The sequence below is a fragment of the Tamandua tetradactyla genome, chromosome 6 (assembly GCF_023851605.1).
Source record: "Tamandua tetradactyla isolate mTamTet1 chromosome 6, mTamTet1.pri, whole genome shotgun sequence".
In the NCBI taxonomy this organism is placed as follows: Eukaryota; Metazoa; Chordata; class Mammalia; order Pilosa; family Myrmecophagidae; genus Tamandua; species Tamandua tetradactyla.
This window is the reverse complement of record NC_135332.1, coordinates 13,820,655-13,843,842: the sequence shown is the minus strand read 5'-3', so window position 1 is coordinate 13,843,842 and position 23,188 is coordinate 13,820,655. Positions and strand designations below refer to the sequence as shown.

The 23,188-nt window shown below is 60.4% G+C and overlaps 1 protein-coding gene and 1 long non-coding RNA gene across 3 annotated transcripts in view; one reads left to right on the top strand and one right to left on the bottom strand.

Moving 5' to 3' along the window:
- SDK2 (sidekick cell adhesion molecule 2) overlaps nt 1–23,188 on the top strand; it is a 257,799-nt gene that overhangs the window by 213,258 nt on the left and 21,353 nt on the right. The window contains exons 30-40 of one of the 2 annotated variants that reach the window (XM_077163718.1): nt 2,509–2,710; nt 3,661–3,764; nt 4,405–4,475; nt 5,941–6,076; nt 7,498–7,554; nt 8,573–8,674; nt 8,775–8,890; nt 14,390–14,576; nt 16,749–16,886; nt 19,352–19,513; nt 22,235–22,360. In XM_077163718.1, coding sequence (XP_077019833.1) covers nt 2,509–2,710; nt 3,661–3,764; nt 4,405–4,475; nt 5,941–6,076; nt 7,498–7,554; nt 8,573–8,674; nt 8,775–8,890; nt 14,390–14,576; nt 16,749–16,886; nt 19,352–19,513; nt 22,235–22,360 — 1,401 coding nt within the window. The remainder of the gene's footprint in view (nt 1–2,508; nt 2,711–3,660; nt 3,765–4,404; nt 4,476–5,940; nt 6,077–7,497; nt 7,555–8,572; nt 8,675–8,774; nt 8,891–14,389; nt 14,577–16,748; nt 16,887–19,351; nt 19,514–22,234; nt 22,361–23,188) is intronic. The other variant, XM_077163719.1, reaches the window with a different exon arrangement.
- On the bottom strand, nt 21,236–22,309 carry LOC143687092 (uncharacterized). Its single transcript, XR_013177418.1, has 3 exons — nt 22,250–22,309; nt 21,384–21,445; nt 21,236–21,275 (listed from the first exon to the last, which is right to left on the bottom strand). It is a non-coding gene; the product is annotated as an uncharacterized LOC143687092 (long non-coding RNA).

The window sequence follows — 23,188 nt, the reverse complement described above, 5'->3', positions numbered from 1 at the left end:
AAGGGAGACACCCATCTCCTTTCCCTGCTCCCCTCCTGCTCCCCTCTCCTGCACTCTACCGAGTCCTCAGAGGCTGCCTGGAGTTGGCCTGAGGTGTGGAGCCGGGAAAGCGATTATTAGAAAATGGAAAAGCAATAGGACAATGATTCCCACCCAAGGGTAGCCTTGGCCCCCACCCCACCACCACAGGGAGACTTGCTTGTCACAGCCTGGCGGAGGGGGGGGTTGGTGGGTGATGCTGCTAAACATCAACCCACTGTGCAGGACAGTCGCCGGGGCAGAGGATGACCCAGCCCCAAATGCCAGCGTGCCGCGGCTGCCCGGGGAGGGGGTGGGGGAAAGCCGGGTGCAGAGGGGACAAATGCTCAGCCCCAGTCAGTCAGGCGGCAGGGGCTCCATCCCAGCAAATTCCTGGGCAGGGTGGGAGCTGGGGTCCCTGCAGGCTCATGGGGTAGGGGCTGGGGTCCCTGCAGGCTCACTGGGGTTGGGGCTGGAGTCCCTGCAGGCTCACCGAGGTGGGGGCTGGGGTCCCTGCAGGCTCACTGGGGTTGAGGCTGGAGTCCCTGCAGGCTCACCGGGGTAGGAGCTGGGGTCCCTGCAGGCTCACTGGGGTGGGGGCTGGGGTCCCTGCAGGCTCACTGGGGTTGAGGCTGGAGTCCCTGCAGGCTCACTGGGGTGGGGGCAGGGGTCCCTGCAGGCTCACTGGGGTTGAGGCTGGAGTCCCTGCAGGCTCACCGAGGTGGGGGCTGGGGTCCCTGCAGGCTCACTGGGGTGGGGGCTGGGGTCCCTGCAGGCTCACTGGGGTTGAGGCTGGAGTCCCTGCAGGCTCACTGGGGTGGGGGCTGGGGTCCCTGCAGGCTCATGGGGTAGGGGCTGGGGTCCCTGCAGGCTCATGGGGTAGGGGCTGGGGTCCCTGCAGGCTCACTGGGGTGGGGGCAGGGGTCCCTGCAGGCTCATGGGGTAGGTGCTGGGGTCCCTGCAGGCTCACTGGGGTGGGGGCTGGGGTCCCTGCAGGCTCATGGGGTAGGGGCTGGGGTCCCTGCAGGCTCACTGGGGTGGGGGTTGGGGTCCCTGCAGGCTCACTGGGGTTGAGGCTGGAGTCCCTGCAGGCTCACCGGGGTGGGGGCTGGGGTCCCTGCAGGCTCACTGGGGTGGGGGCTGGAGTCCCTGCAGGCTCACTGGGGTTGAGGCTGGAGTCCCTGCAGGCTCACCGGGGTGGGGGCAGGGGTCCCTGCAGGCTCATGGGGTAGGTGCTGGGGTCCCTGCAGGCTCACTGGGGTGGGGGCTGGGGTCCCTGCAGGCTCATGGGGTAGGGGCTGGGGTCCCTGCAGGCTCACTGGGGTGGGGGCTGGGGTCCCTGCAGGCTCATGGGGTAGGGGCTGGGGTCCCTGCAGGCTCACTGGGGTGGGGGCTGGGGTCCCTGCAGGCTCATGGGGTAGGGGCTGGGGTCCCTGCAGGCTCACTGGGGTGGGGGCTGGGGTCCCTGCAGGCTCATGGGGTAGGGGCTGGGGTCACTGCAGGCTCACTGGGGTGGGGGCTGGGGTCCCTGCAGGTTCACTGGGGTGGGACCTGGGGTCCCTGCAGGCTCACTGGGATCCCTGCAGGCTCACTGGGGTAGGAGCTGGGGTTCCTGCAGGCTCACTGGGGTGGGGGCTGGAGTCCCTGCAGGCTCACCAGGGTAGGAGCTGGGGTCCCTGCAGGCTCGCTGGGGTTGGGGCTGGAGTCCCTGCAGGCTCACTGGGGTGGAAGCTGGGGTCCCTGCAGGCTCACCGGGGTGGGAGCTGGGGTCCCTGCAGACTCACCGGGGTAGGAGCTGGAGTCCCTGCAGGCTCACTGGGGTGGGGGCTGGGGTCCCTGCAGGCTCACTGGGATTGAGGCTGGAGTCCCTGCAGGCTCACCGGGGTGGGGGCTGGGGTCCCTGCAGGCTCACTGGGGTGGGGGCTGGAGTCCCTGCAGGCTCACCGGGGTAGGAGCTGGGGTCCCTGCAGGCTCACCGGGGTGGGAGCTGGGGTCCCTGCAGACTCACCGGGGTAGGAGCTGGAGTCCCTGCAGGCTCACTGGGGTGGGGGCTGGGGTCCCTGCAGGCTCACTGGGATTGAGGCTGGAGTCCCTGCAGGCTCACCGGGGTGGGGGCTGGGGTCCCTGCAGGCTCATGGGGTAGGGGCTGGGGTCCCTGCAGGCTCACTGGGGTGGGGGCTGGAGTCCCTGCAGGCTCACCGGGGTGGGAGCTGGGGTCCCTGCAGGCTCACTGTCCATCCTGAGTTAGGGGTGCCCTCAGGAGGTGTAAATAGGGCTCCCACAGCCTAAGAGCAGGGCCCTCCACCAGGAGAGTGGGGGCTTCAGTGGGAAGCGAAAGCACTCAGGTGGGGGTGGTCTGTGACCCTGGTGATGAGGAAGGCGGCCCAGGCCTGAGCGCCGGGCACCCCCCACCCTCCCTGGAAAGAGCCCAGCACCTGGCCTGGCTCAGGCTCCCTGGCTCACCTGCTCCCCCTCCGCGCCCCGCCGCAGACCGCCCGCAGCCCCCCAGCAGGCCGACAGTGCAGCAGGAGGATGTGAAGGCGCGCAGTGTGCTGCTGTCCTGGGAGCCGGGCAGCGACGGGATGTCCCCGGTGCGCTACTACTCGGTGCAGGCGCGCGAGCTGCCCGGTGGCCGCTGGGCCCTGCACTCTGCCTCCGCCAGCCTCAACGCCTCCACTTTCCGCGTGGACAGGTGAGGCCCTGACCGCGCCCATCTCCACGCCGCCCCTCCCGCTCTGGGCAGTACCAGCGGGGGTCCCCAGGAGGGCCCGGCGTTCCCCACAACTCTCATTCTCAACCCAGCACCGCCCGGGAACCTGCCCTGTCCCGTCTCATCTCCTCCAGCCCTGCCCTAACTCTTCTCCCCCTTCCCCTTTCCCTCGGCTCTGTGCCCCCCAGGAGCCCCCCTCCCCATCCATTCATCTCCTCCAGCTCTATCTCCATCCCCCCCTGCCCCAGTTTGGATCACCTCTTCATTAACTGTTTCTGGAACCCCAAGTCCCCCTTTAGTGAAGTGCTTGCCATCCTTCATTATTGATTCTTCCCAGCCAGGCAGTACTCTCCTCTCCATCTGTACCAGGGGAGTGGAGCTTCACACTGAAAATCTGGCTTTAATTTAATACCTAGTGGGTTGCATTTTTTATATTCCAGTTGACGTGACCAGGAGTTCTGAGCAATACTTCCCTCCCTCTCCCACCCCACCACCCCACCACCAAATTAGAAAGGAAGGCATTTCTCAGAGAGGAAGTGAGGCTCCCACAGAGGTGGTGCCAGTTAAACCTACAGTTTAGGAAATTCAAGAAGGAATGACAGTCCGGGGGACGGGAGTTTGTTGAGCTTGGGAGGGCCGGGGCTTTTACAGCCACACGGTCCTCGGGTTTGAAAACAGAAACATTTCCTCTTGGGGACCTTTTGTATCCAGAGCTAAAGGTGAGAAGGCCTGGCCCAGGGGCCGTGGCTGGGTGTTCAGGACCCCTGGGGCTGGCCCCTATGCCCTTCTGAGACTCCATGTCCCCTCCGGGAGGTGGGTAGGGACCCCCTGCGCCCTTTCCCTGTGCAGGGCTGGAGCAATGAGCCCCCAGGTGCAGGCGCAGGTGAGGCCCTCATAGGGCACCTTCTTTGACTTAGTGATTCTCCCCGCAGGCTCAAGCCCTTCACGTCCTACAAGTTCCGGGTGAAGGCCACCAATGACATTGGGGACAGTGAGTTCAGCGAGGAGTCAGAATCGATGACAACCCTGCAGGCTGGTCAGTGTCCCACCTCGTCTTCTCTTTTTTTGTTTGCATGGACCGGCACTGGGAATTGAACCCAGGTCTCCGGCATGGCACGCAAGAACTCTGCCTGTTGAGCCACCATGGCCCGCCCCACCCCATCTTTTTTATCATGGCCCACTGGGTACTTCGGGCCACTGGGCGTTCTCTTTGGAGAGAGGAGCCTTCAAAGACAGGAGGGGGTGCCGGCCTGCTGGGCCCCTCTTTTGGGAACCCAGTGAAAGGCCCCCAGGCAACTTGAGCCAGAGGGGCCTTGCCAGGGGCCCAGAGCTGCTGGGTCCAGCCTGGCCTCCAAGCTGGCTCTTTCCCTGGTGTCCCACAAGCTCACAGCCAGCCCCAAAAGTCTGTGGATGGCGGGGGGCAGGGGAGACAGGGTTTCACTCAGGGGGAGGCCCCAGCAGCAGCCACGGGCTCTGAGAGGCAGAGTGGAAGGGCCCTGGGAGCCTTGAGTGTGGGTGGGGGTCAGGGTCGTACACACTGGGCCCTGTGTTCTGCAGAAGCCAGGGTCGCTGGGGAGAGAGGACAGCTTAAGCTGGAGCTGCCCCTGCAGGCCAGGGTCAGCAGAAACCTGGTCCCTGGGGGCCCCCAGAGCTCACCTGTCTGCCTCTCTCCACAGCCCCCGAGGAGGCACCCACCATCCTCTCGGTGACACCCCACACCACGACCTCCGTGCTGATCCGCTGGCAGGTGCGGCCCGGCGGGGAGGGCAGGAAGTCAGCAGTGCCCGTGGGCTGCCTGGGGCTCCCCGGGGCTCCCCATTCTCTGCCCTCAGCGCACAGGGGAAGGCGTGAGAAAGCCTGGCCTGGCCCCATCACAGTACAAGCCGCAGACGTACTACACCACCCTCACATGTGCACATAAAATGCACACATACATATGTGTGCACAATACACATGTGTGCACACGCATATACACACAAACAGATTTCTGTATCACACACATATATACTACATGCCCTTAAGTCTGCTGAATCCTTGGACGAAAAGTACTTGGGGTTCGCAGGACTCCCCAAAGTCTCCATCACACCCACCCGCACTCATCAGTGAAGAGCTTCCTGATAAACCCAACACAGGTGCACCATGACAGGTGTTGCCATCCAGGAACCCAGTAGCTGGCAGAGAACAAACACCCCTGGCTTCCCGGGAGCCACACCAGCTGCCTGGCCCCGGACGGACACTGCCGGGTCAGCCACAGCCGAGGAGGGTCCCGGCACGGATCCAAGCTGCCCTTGACCCTCTCCTTGCCCTCACCCACACAGCCTGTGGGCTCAGGGGGTCACCCACGGGGGCCCCAACAGGGCAGAGCTCCTGCCTCCGCCTCTGGGGGTCAAAGGGCCAGGACCCACGGGCACCCATCCACAGCCTCCCATCCCCACCCCAAGAAGAGGAAATGAGGAGAGACCCAGCCCCCCCACCCCTAGCAGCGTGCACTCCCCAAGGAAAATAGCCCATCCGCAGTGCAGCTGTAAGCCCGTGAGGCTGGGGAACGTTGGGTCCAATGGGGCAAAGGGGACAGAGAGGCATAAGCACAGCTAGGGAAACAATTAAGGAAATAATAAAAGGCTGAAAGTCTCAGCCCATGTTTGAAAAAGAGGCATCATAAAGAGTATCCCGCATCTCCAGAAGCCTTGCCCAACCCAGCTGTAGGTGGGAGCAGAAAGCAAAGGGGAGAATGATGAAGAGCAGGGAGATAAGTGGGCCCCAGGACCCTGCAGGAAATGGTGGCAGGCGCTAAAGCAGAGGGGTCAGCTTGGGGGGGGTTGGGGGGGACTGGCCTTCATGTGAGGGGGCTTCTGAAAGAAGACCGGCTCTAAGAAAAGACTTGTGCGCCCAGAGTTGCGATTTGGACACCAACGATGCTATGTGATCTTGGGCAAGTTACTTAACCTCTCTGAGCCTCAGCTCTCTGCTCCGTTAAATGTGGGGTTAAGTGGTGACCTTCTCCTTCCCTGAGTGATGAAGGGACCTCCCTGGAAATGCTTTGTACATTTAAGATTCCCGATGTTATTTGATTTGTTTTCCCGATTGAGATGTTGGCAGGAGCTTCTCCCTGCCCTGAAATTGCGGGTGCACAAGCTGGAGGGGGGTGGGGCCTCGGACGGGGGCAAGTGGTGTCCAGGGCCCCTCCCCACTCCCCGCTCCGTCCACTGCAGCCGCCTGCGGAGGACAAGGTCAACGGCATCCTCCTGGGCTTCCGGATCCGCTATCGGGAGCTGCTCTATGAGGGGCCGAGGGGCTTCACCATGCGCGGCCTCCACAATCCTGGCGCTACGTGGGCGGAGCTCACCCGTGAGTGACAGCTGGGCCGGGGGGCGGGACCCTGCCGCATCCCTCCGATCGCACCCTCCCTTCCTCTGCCCTGGCTCCCCGGCAGCCCTCTAACCCTAACCTGCCTCCCTCCCCCGTGTGTGCCTCTCCTTCCCTCTCCCCACCTCAATCATTCTCTTAATGAGTGTCGCTGAGCACCTGGGGGTACAGGGATGCAGGAAACGGGCGTGTCCCTGCACCCCTGGAGCCCGCAGGCCGGTGGGGGAGTCAGACTTTAAGGAAGTACACCCTGCGATGGACGGGCCGTTGTCAGGCAGTAGAGGAGGCGTGTTCCAGGGGACCCTTGGGCTTTTCTTGGCAAGGACCCATGGGATGACTCCCTTCACCCAGGCAGGAAGGAGGGCCAAATGGGGAGGGGGCACAGTGCCCTCACGGGACCCCAGTCTCCTCCTGGTCACGTCCCAAGAGCCCTGGCCCTCTTGTCCCTGCGGGAGGCAGCTCCCTGCAAGTCTGGGAGCCCGGCCCAACTCCCAGGAACAGGCGGCAAGTGCAGGGAGAGGGGCCGGGAGAGTCTCTGGCCATGGGCTGGCATGGGTGGGGTTGCTTTGGTGGCAGCAAGCGTTCAGGTTTGGTCAAGGGGACCAGAGGCAAGGAGGCCGGCTGGAGCCTGTTGCAGTCATGCAAGCCCGAGGGGCTGGTGTCCCAGCGCCGGGACGGGAGGTGGCCGGCAGTGGGCCCAGATCCCACAGGCCTCCACGACGGGCAAGGGGAGGGGCGCGCAGCAGGAGGAGCCCGGGACCCCACTAGGTGGCGGGACCGCTCTCGCTGACAGAGCCTGGCAGGAGAAGGGGAGCAGTTTAGGAGGAACTCAGTTTTCATGTGTCTCCCCATCATGCTTTTAAACCTGTCTGCTAGAACTTGTTAGCAGACGGCAAAGTGATTGAGCGGGTAGCAAAGGAATACTAATAGAAAAGCTCAGAAGTAGCTGACCCAACAAGCCCGCATGGTTGTTGTTATTTCTTTTGGCAGACATGTGCCTGTGGTTGTGATTTTATATTGCCTGTGTATAATACAATCATATTTCTGGTAGTAAAATTGTTTCTGGTTCATATGAGAAAATTAACGACGCCAGTATATCATGGTACTTCTCCCGGAGCTCTGAGTTTGCACGAGAGGGCTCCAAACAGCTGTTCCGGGGCCTGCCGAACTCTAAGGAGCCTGAGACAGATACCTGTGACCTGTCTTCAGAGCTGACTCCTTCCCCCCACTCCTGTCCTGGACTCTAACCTACAGTCAGGATTCCAGAAACTTCCACCTTCCGCTGGCCGGTTGCCAGGCTGGCGGAGGGCCACCCTCTCTACCCCCCACCTTGTCGTGGCACGTGTGCTGTGTGTGCACTAACCTCCTCTGTCTGCTGTCTCCTCGGCCCCCCTCCCCCCCAGCCGTGTACTCCACGCGGAACCTGAGCCGGCCCAGCCTCACGCAGTACGAGCTGGACAGTAAGTCCCCTTGCATGGCAGCTCTGTTCAAGGTGGGCAGGGAGCAGGGCCTCTGGGAAGGCTGCCCACGCTGGGCGGAGAGCACCGCCCTAGGGCCCTTAAAGGATGGGACCTCCCTTTAGGTGCATGGCTTTTCAAAAAAAAAAAAAAACCCAAAAAGATAGAGGGCTGTCCAGGGAGTCTCCCCCACCCACCTCTTGTCAGGTGTGGTGGGAGAAAGGGGATGTCTATAGCCATGTGCTCCGACAGACCCCGATAAGGTCCGTGGTCGGAGCTGCTGGACGCAGTTGGCTGGACAGTTGGCCGCGTCGCTGCCACCAGATGTCAGCCCACCTAGGGACTCTTCGCAGTACAGCGTGGCTTCCCCCGAGCCCCTCCGGGGACCGGGACGTGGCTCTGCTCTTGGATACCCCAAGCCCTTGCTCTTTTTTCTGAAGTCCCAGCTATGGGCAAGAGGGACCCACGCTTCGCAGAATAAAACACTAATTTCAGATGCAATTTATTGGGACTGCTTCCCTCTCCCAGCTCCTGCCCAGGCATCTTTGCCCAGGCACCCCAAATTTTGCAAAAGCTTGGTCTTTTCTCAGGCCAGAATTCATTTCCCAGGAGCACCTTGCCCTCTAGGGAGGAGCCGGCTGATGGGGTTTGGGGAACCTGGAGCTGGAAAACTGAGCGCAGGAGGGGAAGGGGTGAGCTACGACCCAGTATGCCCAGGACGGTCTGGGTTTGATGTCCAGCATAAATATGAGCCCCCTTCCTGTCTCAGAGGGGTCTCGGTTTGGACGATAAATGCCGTGGTCACCTCCGCCAGGAAGCCCACCAGATTCGTCCTGTGTCGATTGGTGGGGAGTGGGGGCAGCGTGCCTCCTCCTGAGGGGTCCCGCCTGCCACCTCGTTCCTCATGGCCCTTCCCACAGGGGGCCAGAAGTGCAGGGCTGCTTCATCCCTCTCCCCTCCATGGTGGTGCCCCCTCCCCAGCGGGGACGGTGATCGCAGTGTCCCCCTTCCCGCCCTGCAGACCTGAACAAGCACCGGCGCTACGAGATTCGGATGAGCGCGTACAACGCCGTGGGCGAGGGGCCCTCCAGCCCACCCCAGGAGGTCTTTGTTGGGGAGGCAGGTGAGCGCCGCCTGCCTGGTCCGGCCCAGGGGAGACATGGGACCCGGGGCCCCCTGACCTCCTCTAAACCCCCGTGTCCACTCGCCTCCCCCCCACCCAGTGCCCACCGCAGCACCCCGCAACGTGGTGGTCCACGGTGCCACGGCCACACAGCTGGACGTGACGTGGGAGCCGCCTCCGCTGGAGAGTCAGAACGGGGACATCCAGGGCTACAAGGTAGGGCTCCTCTGGCCGTGTAGCAGGGCCCAGAGGGACAAGCGATCAGGCCGGGGGCGGGGAGTGGGGGTCACCCCGGTCTTGCCCCTCCCTTACCTGCTCACACTAATCCACAAAAATACTGCGCAGCTCAAGCAGAGCTCCAGCCCTCCTGTGCAGCGTCCTGAGGGCAGGCTGAGCTCAGCTGCAAGAAATTCACCTTTGTGTCATCCTGAGCCCCACGCACACCCCCCAGCCAACCTTAGCCCCCTCAGAGTGGTTATTTGCTAACCCCACTCGCCATCTTGATGCTACCTGGACGGGCCAAAGGGCTCCGTGCTAGCCTGGGAAATCTGTGCTTAAAGCAGTCATTAGATTTTGGATGATGCCATGCGTTAAATTCGCATGAATTCGCAGAGGGCTCTTTGAAACTCTTTAGTGCTCCTAAAGCCCTGTAAAGCTGGTGGGTTGTGGATTTTTATGCCCAGATGTCCAGATGAGGAAACTGAGGCCAGGTTGGGTGACCTGGGCAAGGCTGTAAAAGCAGCAGGTAGCAGAGAATCAGAGGGCAGGCATGCGGGTTCTCGCCCAGGGGGTGGGGAGGAAAAGAGGGAGCACTGATCACTAGAGGAGGCGGTGGCCGGAAGTGTGAGGTGTCTGTCTACTTAGTGCAGTTGGGACTCCAGCTGTTGGCCATGTTTGGGGCCCGCCTCCTACACTGGTGGCCAGAGGGTCTCCGATTCTCAGCACTGGGCGTTGTTCTAGAGAGTAGACCCAGTACCATGGCCAGGGCTGGGGGGTGTGGGAGTTGGATGGAGCCTCTTGGTTTCCCCAAGTCCAGCCCTCACTTCCTAGGCAAGGAAACTGAGGCTCAGTGAAGGCAAGGAGCTTGCTCGGGTCACACAGCTCATTTACAGCCCTGATTTAAGACAGAATCCAGTACGAAAGCCTCTTTCCACCTGGGAAAAGAGGAGGGAGGTGGGGCTTCCTGCCAAGGAAGCTCTAAGGAGGGATGACATCACTCCCGCCTTGCCCAGGAGCACCAGCTGGCAAAGCTAAATACTGCACCCCCAGCATATGCTTCCCAGAGAAGAAGGAGCCAGGGCGGGGCCAGCAACAGTTAGCAACCTGTCGCGTGTGGAAGCTGGGAGTTAATCTACAGACCCAGGAAACGTGTGGGGGCGCAGACACCGTATAGAACACGATGGCGTCTCATGGCCCAACTCAGCAGCAACTGTGCACATTTACCAGCAAAAAATAGGAATTGCCGGCCTCCCATGCATGCGCTACATCCTTGCCCAGTGGGCACAGCTGAAAATGATTTTGCATTGGGTTCAGATTTGAGCTGAGCCACGGTACTCCAGCAGGCACGCTCATGCACGCACACAGTTCACGAACATATACTTTTGGGGCAATTATTTTGTGCCCGGAGCGCTTCTAGGTGCTGGGAAGAAATAAAACAGCAAGCACAGGGACAGCATGAGCTTAAATTTTAGTGGCAGAAGACTAGCAATGTACAGAAAAAGGCACACATACTGAAAGTCAGAATGTGGTAAACGAAACAAGGTAAGGAGAGAGAGATCCAAGGGGAGGTTTGAAATTTTAAATAAGGTTGTTAGGAAAGCGCTTACTGAGGAGATGATATTTGAGCAAACACCTGAAGGAGGGGAGGGCATGAGTCCTGTGGATCCCAGAGAAGAGCATTTCGGAAAGAGGGAAGAGAAGTGCAAAGGCCCTGGGGCGGTCTGATGCTTGGCACGTTCACAGAACAGCAAAAAGCCTGTGTGTCCCAGAGTGAACAGGGGGGTGCAGGATGGGAGACCAGCCAGAGCAGTGAGGGCTGACTCAGGACCCGCGAGGGCCTTGGCTTATAGTCTGAATGAGATGACAGGCCCTGGGTGCTTGGGAGCAGAAGAGAGATCTGGTGGGACTCAAGGCTTCCAGTGGGTCCCGCTGGCTCCTGTGCTGAGCACAGTCTGAATGGGGAAAGTACAGAAACCCGTGAGGAGGTGACTAAATAATTCAAGTTCAAGCAAGATGAAATCTGGGAAGCCATTATTCGGGAGTTGCCATGTCCAGCCCGGCCCTTGGACCAAACCCAGCCTGCCACCAGTTTCTGTATATAAAGGCAGAGTCGTTGTGACAGAGTCTTAGCCCTGCAAAGCCTTTACTATCGATTGACTGTCCCTTTCAGGAAAAAATTACTCAACCCCTGGATTATTGGGTTAACAGCCTGGTGTTCACAGGTGCCCCTGATGAGGGTGGGATGCTGAGGCCTGATTGGAGTGGGTTGGAGAGAGAATGTAAGGCAGCAGTGCATCCTGACATCCCTTTTGAGTTTTGCTTTAAAAAGAAACAGAAAAATGGGATGGGAGCTAGAAAAAAAGATACCGTCAACTGAGGGGCTTTGAGATGGGAGAGAGAACTTGGCTGTGTGCTGATAGAAATGATCCTGGAGAGAGGGGACATTTGCAAGAAAAGTCACGTCCTTGAGCAGGTGGCAGGGATGAGGATTTGGGGCACAGTCACAGGGGCAGCCTCAAAACACCGACTAAGCTGTGGCGACAGGAGGGAGGCGTAGGGCTCGGGCACGGGGCAGGACAGGTAGAGGTGGCCAAGGGGGCGTGGAAGCCTCGTCTGCTGGCTTTGGTTTCTCGGTGAGCAGTCCCCAGCTGCTGGTGGGGATGGGGGAGGAGGGGACACAGGAAGAAACATATGAAGCAGCCATGATGGGGAGCCTGCAACGAGCGGACCAGGAAAACAAGGCTGATGCTACGTGAATGTCAAGTGTGACTTTGGCCCGGCCACAGCCAGCTGTGCAGGCCCGGAGCTGGTCTACCAGGGCTGGAGCCATGACGCGAGAACAGGGCAGGGAATTGAAGGTAGATGCGAGGCAGTGGGTATGATGGGGTACTCCTTTGCCCGCTCCTGCCTGCAAATATTTATCCACCCAGCAAATATTTATTGAGCACCAATGATGTGCGAGGTGTTGTTCTCGGTGCTTGAAACACAAGGAAACCACATGGACAAAGCTGCCAGCCCTCTGTGGGGCTTACATTCTAGCAGACACCTGGGTGCAAACTCAGCCACAGGCCCCCTTGTGCCATTCGCAGAAGCCTCAATTCCTCTCATGGTTAATCATCATCTAATAACAGCCTGCAAATTCTGCGCACACCAATAGAAATGCTTGTTGAGGGTGTCTGGGCCCTAGATCCCAGCCGCACCCCTACAATCCAGTAGGTGACCCTCTCTCCACCAGCACTTTCTCTCTCTCCCATGGATATTTCCATAAACAAAGAAGCCCCACGAAATAGGTTTCATTCCTAAAATGCCTTTTCCGGACCCCACGTTTTCTTCCAGCAGTCATCCCTTTCTTTGGCTGATCCCTGTGCAGGAGAATTCCTCACAAATGAATGTTCTGTACTTGCTGCCTCTCCTCCCGCCCTCGTCTTCTCCCCTGAGCCAGCTCCGAGTAGGTTTTCATCCACCACTCCAAGGCCACCGAGAATTCCCACGTTGTGAATGAGCCTCGAATCACAGGCCTCGTCCGACCTGACTTAGCAGCTGTGTTTGACCCGGGGAATCTGTCCCTCCTTGAAATGCTCTCTCCTCTGGCGTCCCCCGCTGGCTACTCCTCCCCCCAGTGCTCAATCCTTGACCCTCTTCTCTCTCCACCCTAAGCCCCTTGGTGCACTCACCAGGTGTGACAGGGAAGTTCACATGTCAGCTTGGCCAGGTTTGGGAGCCCAGTTGTTTTGTCAAGCAAGCACCGGCCTGTTTGTTTCTGTGGCTGAATACCCAGGGTAGTTCTTGGATTTGAATCATCAGTCAGTTGATTGCATCCTTCTGAGTTTTGCTTTAAAAAGAAGCAGAGTCACAGGATGGGAGCCAGGAAAAGGTATGCAGTCAACGGAGGGGCTTTTGAGATAGGAGAGAGAACTTGTCTGTGTGCCAATAGATAGAAATGATCCTGGAGAGGGGGGACATTTGCAGTAGAAAGGGGGAGTGTGTGACTTAGCAGCCAGGAGAGACCAAGCAGTTGAAAGCTTTAAAAGAAGGAATGATTTCAGCAGTCAGAAGAGAGAATTTCCATCTCTACTTCTGCCAGCCACCTTCTCCTGGGAATTCATGGAAAACCTTCATTGGCGTTCCCAGCTTGCAACCTGCCCTATGGAATTAGGACTTGCCCATCCCTGAAATCTTGTGAGACAATTCTTATAGAAATCTCATAATATTGATATAATATATACATACACGCACACACATATCCTGTCAGTTCTGTTTCCCTAGAACATACTGAATAATTCACCAAGTATTCTATTTTTAGCATCAACCTTGACCTTTCCCCGGACACCAAATCCAGCAGGAGCTTTCTTTGCTCTGGCATCCCCATTACTGCAAATGGGCGCATGAGGGTCACCTCATTACACCTCAACTCTCACTGATCTGTTCTTATGAGAAGAGTTTGTGAAAAAGGAGAACGGAAAAAACCAAAGATTTTATGGTAACAAGATTTCCTAACCGCTGTTCACACATCCCAGGTGGGGACACTTGGATTAGCTGTTTCTCGCTTTTGTAAGTTGCCTCCGGAGAAATTGAGACATCGCTAAGTAGCCTGCAGAAACCCCCTCGGCCAGCAGGTGGCGCCAAGTGATCGTGACTCCGCAGTGGCTTTGGGCCGCCCCCCTTGCAGAATTCCAGGCTCGAGACCCTCTTGCCTCCCTGAGCTGGTGCAGACCCCCGCTGAACGCGAAGCGGTTGAGAGCACCGGGGACCACCTGGTGTCCCCGGCTCCCTGGCACCTCCCTCAGCCTTTCCCTGCCTTCAGAAGCAGGCCGAGGACGGGCCGAGGCCCCAGGCTTGTGCTTTACGTCTCTGTGACCTTCACACGTGACCTTCACGCCTCCTGTTGATCCTGAGAAGTGGGTGTCCTTAACCCCGTTATGTCCATGATACCACAGCTCAGGAAGTTTCTGACCAAGTCACAGGGCAAATAAATGGCAGAGCTCGGATTCAACGCCAGTTAGGCAGGGCCTTGGGGGCCGGAGCGGTTTGCCCCGCAGTGTCCATGCCGCAGGCGGGTGGGTCTGGAACTCTGCATTCCCAACCAGCTCCCAGTGATGCCGCTGCTGCTGGGCCTTGCCCTCTCTGCCCCCCACGCTGAGTAGCTGGACTCCACCCTGGCCGGCCTTCCGCTGTCCACTTCCTGCAGGAGGAAAGGGTTTAACCCTCCAGGATTGCTGCCAGGCCTATGCCAGGTGAAATCTTGCAGGCACCAGGTGAAATCCTGCGGGCACCGCAGTGAGCAGAGACAGGAAGCCTGCACCCTCATGGTCCCGCAGAGAGTGGGTGTGGCTGTGGAAGGACGGTTCTAGAAGGGTTTCCAAAACTGCTCTTGAATTAACCCCTTCATGCTTCTTCCCAGTAACAGCAGCCACTGGATCCTGTCTGAGACCCTGGGGAGGCGGGCGGGGGCCTGGCGCCTGGGTCCCCCCAGCCCTGACCTGCCTGTGCCCGCAGATTTATTTCTGGGAAGCCCAGCGGCGGAACGTGACGGAGAAGGTGAAGACGCTGTTCCTGGCTGAGAGTGGCGTGAAGCTCAAGAATCTGACCGGCTACACGGCCTACCTGGTCAGCGTGGCGGCCTTTAATGCCGCGGGTGACGGGCCGCGGAGCCCCCCCGCCCGGGGCCAGACCCAGCAAGCAGGTGGGGCACCCAGGGAGGGGAGCCAGCCTTGGCGGGGGGAGGCGCCCACATGGGGCAGGGGCAGCTGACAGCTTCCTCACTGTCCGGGCTGGGCTCCCAGGACCCCAGCGAGAGCAGGCGCAGCCCCCAAAGAGACGCCTCAGTGTGGGGGCCCCAGAAAAGGGAGCCGGCCCGATCAGGCCTCAGAGAAAGCACCCCAACTTCAGCCCTCCATCCTGGCCCAAGGTGCTGGCCTTGCTCCCCTGCTCCCAGCAGCCTTTCTATGTCTCCGTGGCCTTGTCATCTGACACACGTTTATCGAGCATCTTCTATGGGCCCCCACGATGCTGGGTGCGGGGGTCACACCCTAGGAGGGAGAGGGGTCACAAACAAAATGGGCAAGGCAAGAACCGGGCCAGGGATGGATGGGGGGCTTTGGGGGGAGGGTTCCAGAAGGCCTGACAGGAGATGACCCTGGGGCTAGTGCTTGTGCGAGGAGAGGGCCAGCTGTGGGCAGATCTGGGGGGGTAATGTTCTGGGCAGAGAACACAGCAGGTGCGGGGCCTGGGGCCTGGCGTGGACCCGAGGAGCAGAGACAGGTGGTAGGGTCAGGTCGCCCGGGGCCGGGGGAGACTTGGAAGGAGTTTGGGGTTAAACCTAAGCATGATGGGAAGGCAAATGGCAGGATGTGATTTTTTCCTAAAAGATCACAGGGGCTAGGGATGGGGTGGGGGTGGAAGCAGGAGGCAGGGAGGTAGGGGCGGGGCAGGTGGGGGTGGAGGGGAGAAGCTGGGCCACAGGGGCAGCGCGAGCCCCCGAGGGTGCCCAGAGCTACTTGGGCATTTTACTGGCTCCCCCGAGAAGCCCTGGGGATAGATGGCTCCCCATCTCGCAGATGAGAAAGGGTGGTTCCAGGAAGCCCTGCTTCTATCCCGAGGTCCCCCAGCTGGTCAGTTGGGGGGGCAGGGGCTGGAATCCAGGATTTCTGGCCATATCCTGGCCTCTTTCCACTACACCTGCTGCCTCCTCCGCCCATGGCCAAGTGTCCCCTGCCTTGGATGAGAATACACGTCTTCTGTCCTGGTCTCCCTTAAGTGACTTCCAACCCTCTGCGTCCTTATAAAGAGCCCCAGAGAGCTGACCTGCGGGTTCAGTGCCCAGTGCTCCTGTTTGAGGGACAACCCCTGGGACCCAATTCTCTGGCCCCCAAAGACCTGGCCAAAGCTGGGCTGAGCATCAAAATGTACACGCCTGTCTGCTGTCTTTCTGTCTGTCTGCCTGTCTCCATTGCCTACTGTCAAGTCCGGATGAGAGCCCCTGGAAGCTTCTGTGGCAGGGGCAGCGAGACAGAGTGTTCTGTCCCAAGTCCCCCTAGCCCATGGGAGGCAGGAAAGGCCCCCCCCGAGTCGCCTCCCTTCTTCAAAGGCTGTCCGCTGACGCTGCGCCCAGGGCTGGCGCCAGAAGCGGGGTCCGGATTAGCTCTGGCTCTGTGGGGAGGCGGCACTGGACAATAATAGCCTGGCCATCCTTCCCAGAGCCAGTGGGGATGCTGCAGAATTGGAAGCGTCCCTCCTTTCCTCTCTAACCTCCCCCGCAGAGCCCCCTGCACCCCTACCATGTTTTGGGGGTTGCTCCAGGGTTCCCAGACCAAGAAAACCTCTCTTCTGGGAGGCCTTGACTGCCCCTGGCACTGTCTCTTCCTGGCAGCATGGTCTCTCTGTGACCAGCCCTTCCGCCTGGGGGTTGGAGAGAGGCCGCATCCACGGGAGTTCTGGCCTCTTCTTTAGTGGACGCCCAGTGCCCAGAGGGCCAGCTATCCCCAGCCTCCTCCCCCAGAGAAGCTGGAGGTTGAAACCTACAGAGCCCAAACCCACAAATCCCCACCCCCTCCCCACCCCCGCCTCCCAGTGACCTTGCTCTCGGGGCCGCCAAACAGGAAGAAACCAGAATTCTCCCACTTCAGGGAAAAAGCAAGTTCCCTTTCCTGCCCGTTCTGGAGGCTCTGGTGGCAATATCAAGGCCTGAGTGCTGTGGCAGGCAGGCTAGGGGCAGCGTCAAATGGCCTCCAGTGACCCCTCCTGCCCTCTTGGGTTCTGAGTCCTGGCCTTCCCCGGGCCAGCACCCTGGGGGCATGGCCAGGCTCTGAAGGCCGGCGGGAGGAGGGAACAAAAGAGGCTTTGGTGTCTCACCCAGCGCCCAGTGCTCCCAGCTCTGTCAAGTTCAGCGAGCTGACCACAACCTCAGTGAACGTGTCCTGGGGAGCCCCGCAGTTCCCCAACGGCGTCCTGGACGGCTACAGGCTGGTGTACGAGCCCTGCACCCCAGTGGATGGTGAGTGGGGCGCTCCCTTGCCCCGCCTGCAGCATGGCTCCTTAAGCACTCCCCTTTGGGGTCCCACTCACAGGTCCTACACGGGTCAGAGGTGGTGAGAGACCCCTCCCCTCCGTTTTATAAACGGGGAAACTGAGGCCCAGACAAGGGAATGGGCATTTCCAAGGTGAGACAGCGGGTTGAAGACGATGGGAGAAGAGCCCGCCAGGTCTCCCACCTCCCAGGTGGGGGATTTTTATATGTGTTCTTCCCCTCCAGCCAGTGGAAGTGGGGAGGGAAGAAAGGGAGGCCTGAATAAGACATAGCACCCCAACACATACAGGCCTCAGTTGGGACTGCAAGAAAGGGGGAGCCCCTAACTGTCCTGACGCCCCCAGACCCGAGTTCCGGTCTTACTCCGAGTGAGTCTTTCACCTTTTGGGAATCAGGAAACTTAGAGAATCTGATGAGGTGGAGACTCCGCCCAGAAAAACACACAAGCTAAGCAGGGGGCAGGGTCACCAAACCCCTGAGGTTCAGTGTCCTACAAACTATCTCCATCTCACCCTGAGCTCTGCAAATATGAGCCTTCTTCAGAGCCCCCCTCATGGCCCCGATGCCATCCCCTGCCCGGGCAGTGGCAGGAACCCTGCCCCTCCCAACTGGCCATGCCAACCCTAGCTGTGGGCCACGAGCGTGTACCAGCTTTCTCCCACAAGGGGCTGCCTGCCACGGCTGGGATGCATGAGCCCAGGGTGGGGGCAGAGTGCCCAGAAGTCACCACTATTTGGTCAGCGACAAGTGTGGTCTGGAAACAGGGGACACAGAGAGGAAGGGAGGACCTGCGAGGGGTTGAGGTGAGGGCTCAAGGTGGGGCCCAAGGGCTAGACAAGCGCCTCTGGGGTCACCCCCACTCTTGACCTGCTCCCTGCCTGGGAGCCTGGTGGAAAGCTGGGGCAGGCCCTGAGAGCGTGGCCGTGGCCAGCAGTTCTGGGTCAGCCAGAGAACAATGGCCCCTCAGTGCTCCCTGCCACCACCTGTGTGCCAGCAGCTCCTTTTCCAAAGCGGGGCTGTGTGCCAGCACCATGAGGAGAAGCAGGGCCCATTTGGGAGAGCCGGTCAGGACAGGGCCCAGGAGCCAGGCTGTCTCTCCTGCGGGCAGGAAGGCGAGGACAGAGGTCTCGGGGACACTGGCAAGGGCAGAGCAAGCTCATGGCTGGGGAGGGGTCTCCCGCCTTCACCGAGGCCACTTTGTCTCTGGACCCTGCGACTGAGCTCCAGCGTGGTCCCCCCTGCCCTGTAAGAGCCTGGGGGATAGAACCTCCAGGTCCCAGCATGGCAGACGATGCCCAGCCCGGCCAGCCCAGCCTGGCCCTGTTGAACCCAAGCACAGCGTGTGCACCCCGGTTCATGCCTCTGCCTGGGTTCAGGTCAACAGCGAACAGGTGTCACGAGAACCCAGCGAACCCCTTTCCTGGAGGGAAAACTAAAGCACAGGCAGGTGTGGGGGTTCATGTAGAAATTTCAGGAAGCCACACACAGCAGGTTATTTCATTCCTGCAGGAGGTGCCTCTTGACCACCCATTGCTGTATCATCCAAACATCCGTGCATCCAGCAAGCATATCAGGCACCTGCAACGTGCCAGATATTGTTATTTTATTTAACCCTCATAGCATCCCTAAGATGCAATTACCCCCCTCACTTGGTGGTAGAGAAAACCAAAGCCAGGTAAGGGACATGCCTGAAGTACTGCCAAGTGGGGCCTCCCAGCATCCGCAGGTCCATGGTTATGCGATGTGAGGCCCTGTCCCGGTCCTGGGGAGGCTGGCAATCAGGAGGGTTGGATGTGTGAAGCATTCCCACCTCCTAAAATCTACCCCAGGCCTTGCCCTCTGGTTGCCAAGATTTGGGATGCTGAAGTACCCTCACTTTTGTCCTAAGAAGCCTGGTAGGTACAGCTGGATGGAGGGTCTGGGGTGAGCTGGTCCTCGGCTATTGGAGCTGGTGCACATGTGTCCCCTCCAACTCAGGACTCAGGGGCATCTTTGCAGAAGATTTCCTAAAAGACGATCCTGGGCATTCTAGTTCTGCAGGATGGTGTTGAAGTGTCACATGGAGCAGGAAAACAGGGGCTGAGATATACCGGGCTGCATGGTTAAGGTAATGGGGGTGGTGAGTTGCTCCCCCACCCCCCACCGATGCTAATGGACCATGTGGTTATTCAAAAGACAGACAGGCAGTGATTCCACGGCTCTCCCCAAACTTCTTTAACTGTGGGCCCCTTTTTCTCAGGAGCGCCTGCCTTCTGGGAAACAGCCTGGTAGGCATGGCCTGTGGGCTTGGGGGCGTCCCAGCCTGACTGCAAGGGGCTGAGGCTCCTGGTGGGGCCCTGGGGTCAGGCCACTGCCCGGCCGCGCCCCAGCTACCTCCATCCTTCCTCCCACCCGCCCGGTTGACCCCTCTTCCCGGGCCCCCCCCCCCCCAGGGATCAGCAAGACCGTGACCGTGGACGTGAAGGGGGGCAGCCCGCTGTGGCTGAAGGTGAAGGACCTGGCGGAAGGCATGACCTACCGGTTCCGCATCAGAGCCAAGACCTTCACCTACGGGCCAGAGATCGAAGCCAATGTCACCACAGGCCCCGGAGAAGGTAGGCGAGAAGGGCTGTGCGGGCTGCTGCCCCCTCCCCAGGCAAAGCCGGGGCTGCCCATGGGAAGGGCCCCCCCCCCCGGGCGTCACAGCTGCACATGGCCCTGCAGGTGCAGTGGCGGTGAGCGCAGCGGGGTCGCTGTCGGGGCTCCCGGACCAGGGGGGACCACAGACAGCAGATGGGCAGCCCGGGGTGTGGGGAGCGAGGGGCCCAGGCATTGTCTCAGAGCCCGTCAGGCAGGTGGGAGCAGGGCAGGGCTTTCCAGTCGATGCTGTGGTCTGAGGGTGTCTGCGCAGGGCTGGTGAGGAAGGCGGTCCCTGGCTGGCGGGGGCTGCCTGCTCGAAGGTGTTTCTCACGGTGCCGCTGGCATCTGTGATGAATGCAGGTCCCTGGGCCCCCCCTCAGGACCTCTGCAGCCCCACCCCTGGGGCTGGGCACTCACGAGGGCCCAGCGCAGCCCTGCTGGGGCATGGGGTGCGGGTGGGGAGGTGATGGCCAGGGGCCCTGCCAGGCTACGTCCTCCCTGCAGAGGCCTCTGGGGGCACGGGAAGGAGCAGCCTGAGAGCCGGGCAGGACAGGGGCGGTGGGGAGAGGGGGCGGGGCCAAGACTGCTCCGGGGTTAGAGACCCGCAGAACCCAAGTGGAGGGAGAGGCAGGGGGTTAGGGGAAGGATGAAGAGGAGGGAGGGGAGAGAAAGGGAGGGGAGAGAGAAGAAAGAAGAAAAGAGGGAGGGAAGGAAGGGAAAGAGAGAGGGGAAAAGGGGGGAAGGGAGGGGCGCGGTGGGGAGGGGGAGGAGAGTGTGGGCTTGGAGGCACCCCTGAGACCATCTTCAGGCTGGGGCTCTTTGTAGGGCCCATCAGGGTCAAGGTTCAGCCCTCCAAAGCCACCATCACCCAGGCAGGGTGTCCACTCCAGAACCCCAAAGCCAAAACCCAGAGGCCCCTCCCAGGCCCCTTTGCCCCTCCCTCCTGGCCTCCCTTGCTGAGGACGTGCATGGCCCCTTCCAAAATTCCCCTCAACTCCCATTCCACCCCCATCTGTCCTGCCGCAGATCTCTGAGCTGCTGACTGAGCCTCCGGCCAAGAGGCCCTGGGAGGTGGGCTTTGGGAGAGTGGGGCCTCTTGGCTTTCCCCTGCCCGGTTTGTCCTCCTGGGGGCTGGTTTTGGCCGGCCTCTCCTCTCTGCACCTCAGCTCACTCTGTTTTCTGCCTCCTGCTCTGCAGAGACCTCCCTGGTTCCTTGGAGCCTGGCCTGCAGGGCCCCAGGAGAAAGCTTGGCCCAGAGCTGCCCCGCCCTGCCCTTGGCCTGCCCCTACCCCGCCCTGGGCTGCCTCTCACCTGAGCCACCTCCCTGGGAGACAAAAGCAGGAAGACAGAGCTGGCAGACATCGGTGGGGCAGGAGGGGGCCCGCGGGGGGGGCCAGTCTATTCAATCCTGAGGGCTGCAAAGTCCCTGGGGAGGGAGCAGGAAGGACAGGGCAGGCAGTGGAGGGTACCAAGGAGGAAGGAGCCTTGCCCACTGGGTGTGGGTGAGGAGAGGTCTGCAGAGGTCCCAGCACAGCCAGGCTGTCCTTTTCTACAGGACTTGCTGGAAGTTTCTGACCCAGGAGGAATGGCCATCTCCCGCCCTCAGCTCCTAGCCTTGTCCTGTGCAAAGTAAAACTTGGGGCCCTTCGGTGGCCACACAGGCTTGCACACCTCCCTCAGCTGAGGCCCACACCCTACCTGGTTCTTTGGCCACCTTTACCCTTGGCTATGATGCAGCTGCAGGCAGGATGCACATTTAGGAAGGAAGGAAGGAGATGAGGCCTTCCAAGGTCACAGGGTCATGACTGGCCACAGGGCTCGGCAGGGGCCCCCAAGCTCACTCACCAAGCTCTGTGAGTGAACCCCTGGCTCCATCCAGGCCTGCAGCAGTCTTGACCCTGGAGGATCTTAAATCAGATGCTGGACTAAGCAGTCTTCCCAGCAGGCACCTCCAGGTCCCCCCCTTCGCCCCCCAACCTCCCTCCCCACGTACTCAGTCCTTCATCCCACGGGCACCTGTGGGGTGAGAAACAGACATGGGGGCGGCGAGAGTCCCCAGGGTCGGACTCTGCAGGCTGCGGGGGCCCAAAGAACAGGCACCAGGCTCCCACTGGCCAGACCATCCCCCCGGGGAGACGCGGGCCAGGGCCCTCTGTGGATGTTCGAGCCCGAGTGCCCTCCTTTCATCCAACCCTAATTGTAAATGCTGTTGGGGTGGGGTTCAGGGGAGACGTAGGAGAAGCCCACCACCATCCCTGGCCAGAGGTTGGGGTCTGCCAGCCCCCTCAAACCACCCACCCCTCCCCTCCACGGGCCCACTCTGCCACCGTCACAGCCCTGTGACTGCATCCTTTATATTATAAGAGGCACTGATGGATGGGGAAACTGAGGCTCCGGAAGGCTATGTGAATGGATCCAGTCCCCAGTCTCTGAAGTGCTGGGCTGGAACCGGAGGCCCAGTCCCCTGCCTCTTCTCCTGAGATCACTCTGGCACTCGCAGGTCCTCTCCCACACTGGCACTTGGACACGACCCAGGGGAGAGCATGGCCAAGCCGGGGCTACGCTGCTGGGGCCTCGGTGCTTACGGGGTTTCCCAAGCTCTCAGGCCAGGGGGTGGGAAAGGCCCTCCTCTAGGAGCCTGGCGGTGGGCGGCTGGCCCCGCATCCCCTTGCCCACGTGTGCCCTGTGTCTGCCAGGTGCCCCGGGCCCACCTGGAGTCCCCATCATCGTGCGGTACAGCTCCGCCCTCGCCATCCACTGGTCCAGCGGAGACCCTGGCAGAGGCCCTGTCACGCGCTACGTCATAGAGGCCAGGCCTTCAGGTACGCCCCGCCCTGGACTGTGGGGGACTCGTGCCCCACTCCCTCCCTCCACGTGGGCACCTGTGTCTGTCTTCTCCCAAGAAGGAGCTTGTGCTACTCACGGTGACGCAAGAGGTGGCCATACTGGGTGGTGGGGCCTTAGGGGTGGGACTCCTCCGAGCTGGACTCTTGGTTAAGGAACCTCCGGGGACCCTTGGAGTGCAGTGGTTCCTGCCTGGTGAGGACCAGCTGAGGTGAGGATCATTAAGGGAACCAGAGGCGTAAAGAGTTCGGCTGGTGTTGTTTAAAAGTCAATGTCCCCCGTGCCACCTCCAGGGGTCGGGTGTCTCTTGGAGATCTCAGCTACCCCTGCAAGCCCTGCCTCCACCATCCTGGTGGGCTCTGCAGTCCCTGCCATCTCCCATCCTCTCCTGCCAGGCCTGAAATCCAATCACAAGAACGTCCAAAGCCATCGGGAGATGGGCGGCTGATGTGTCGCTCCAGGGGCTGCTGGCCGAGCTCTTGTTTCACCATCGCCCTGACACCTGCTTCTCGGGGTGGGCTCCACTCACCCACAGAGCCCTCAGCCCCGCCTGCTCCCCCCATGGCTAGGTTTCCACATTAATCAGAAATGCCAGCACCAGGGAAGTGCTGGAGGCATGTCCTCTGTATGCCACGGCATCCGTGGCTAAGCGATTGAAGTTGAGGAAGAAAAAGAACTTTCCTGCTTGCAGCAGGAACGGTGACTCATCGTCATAATGGGGAGTAGTCAAGCATATTGGTAGCTAATATTTGTGATGCAGAGTATTGAAACATCTCAGTGACAAATTGTTAGGACCTCGGGGTAAC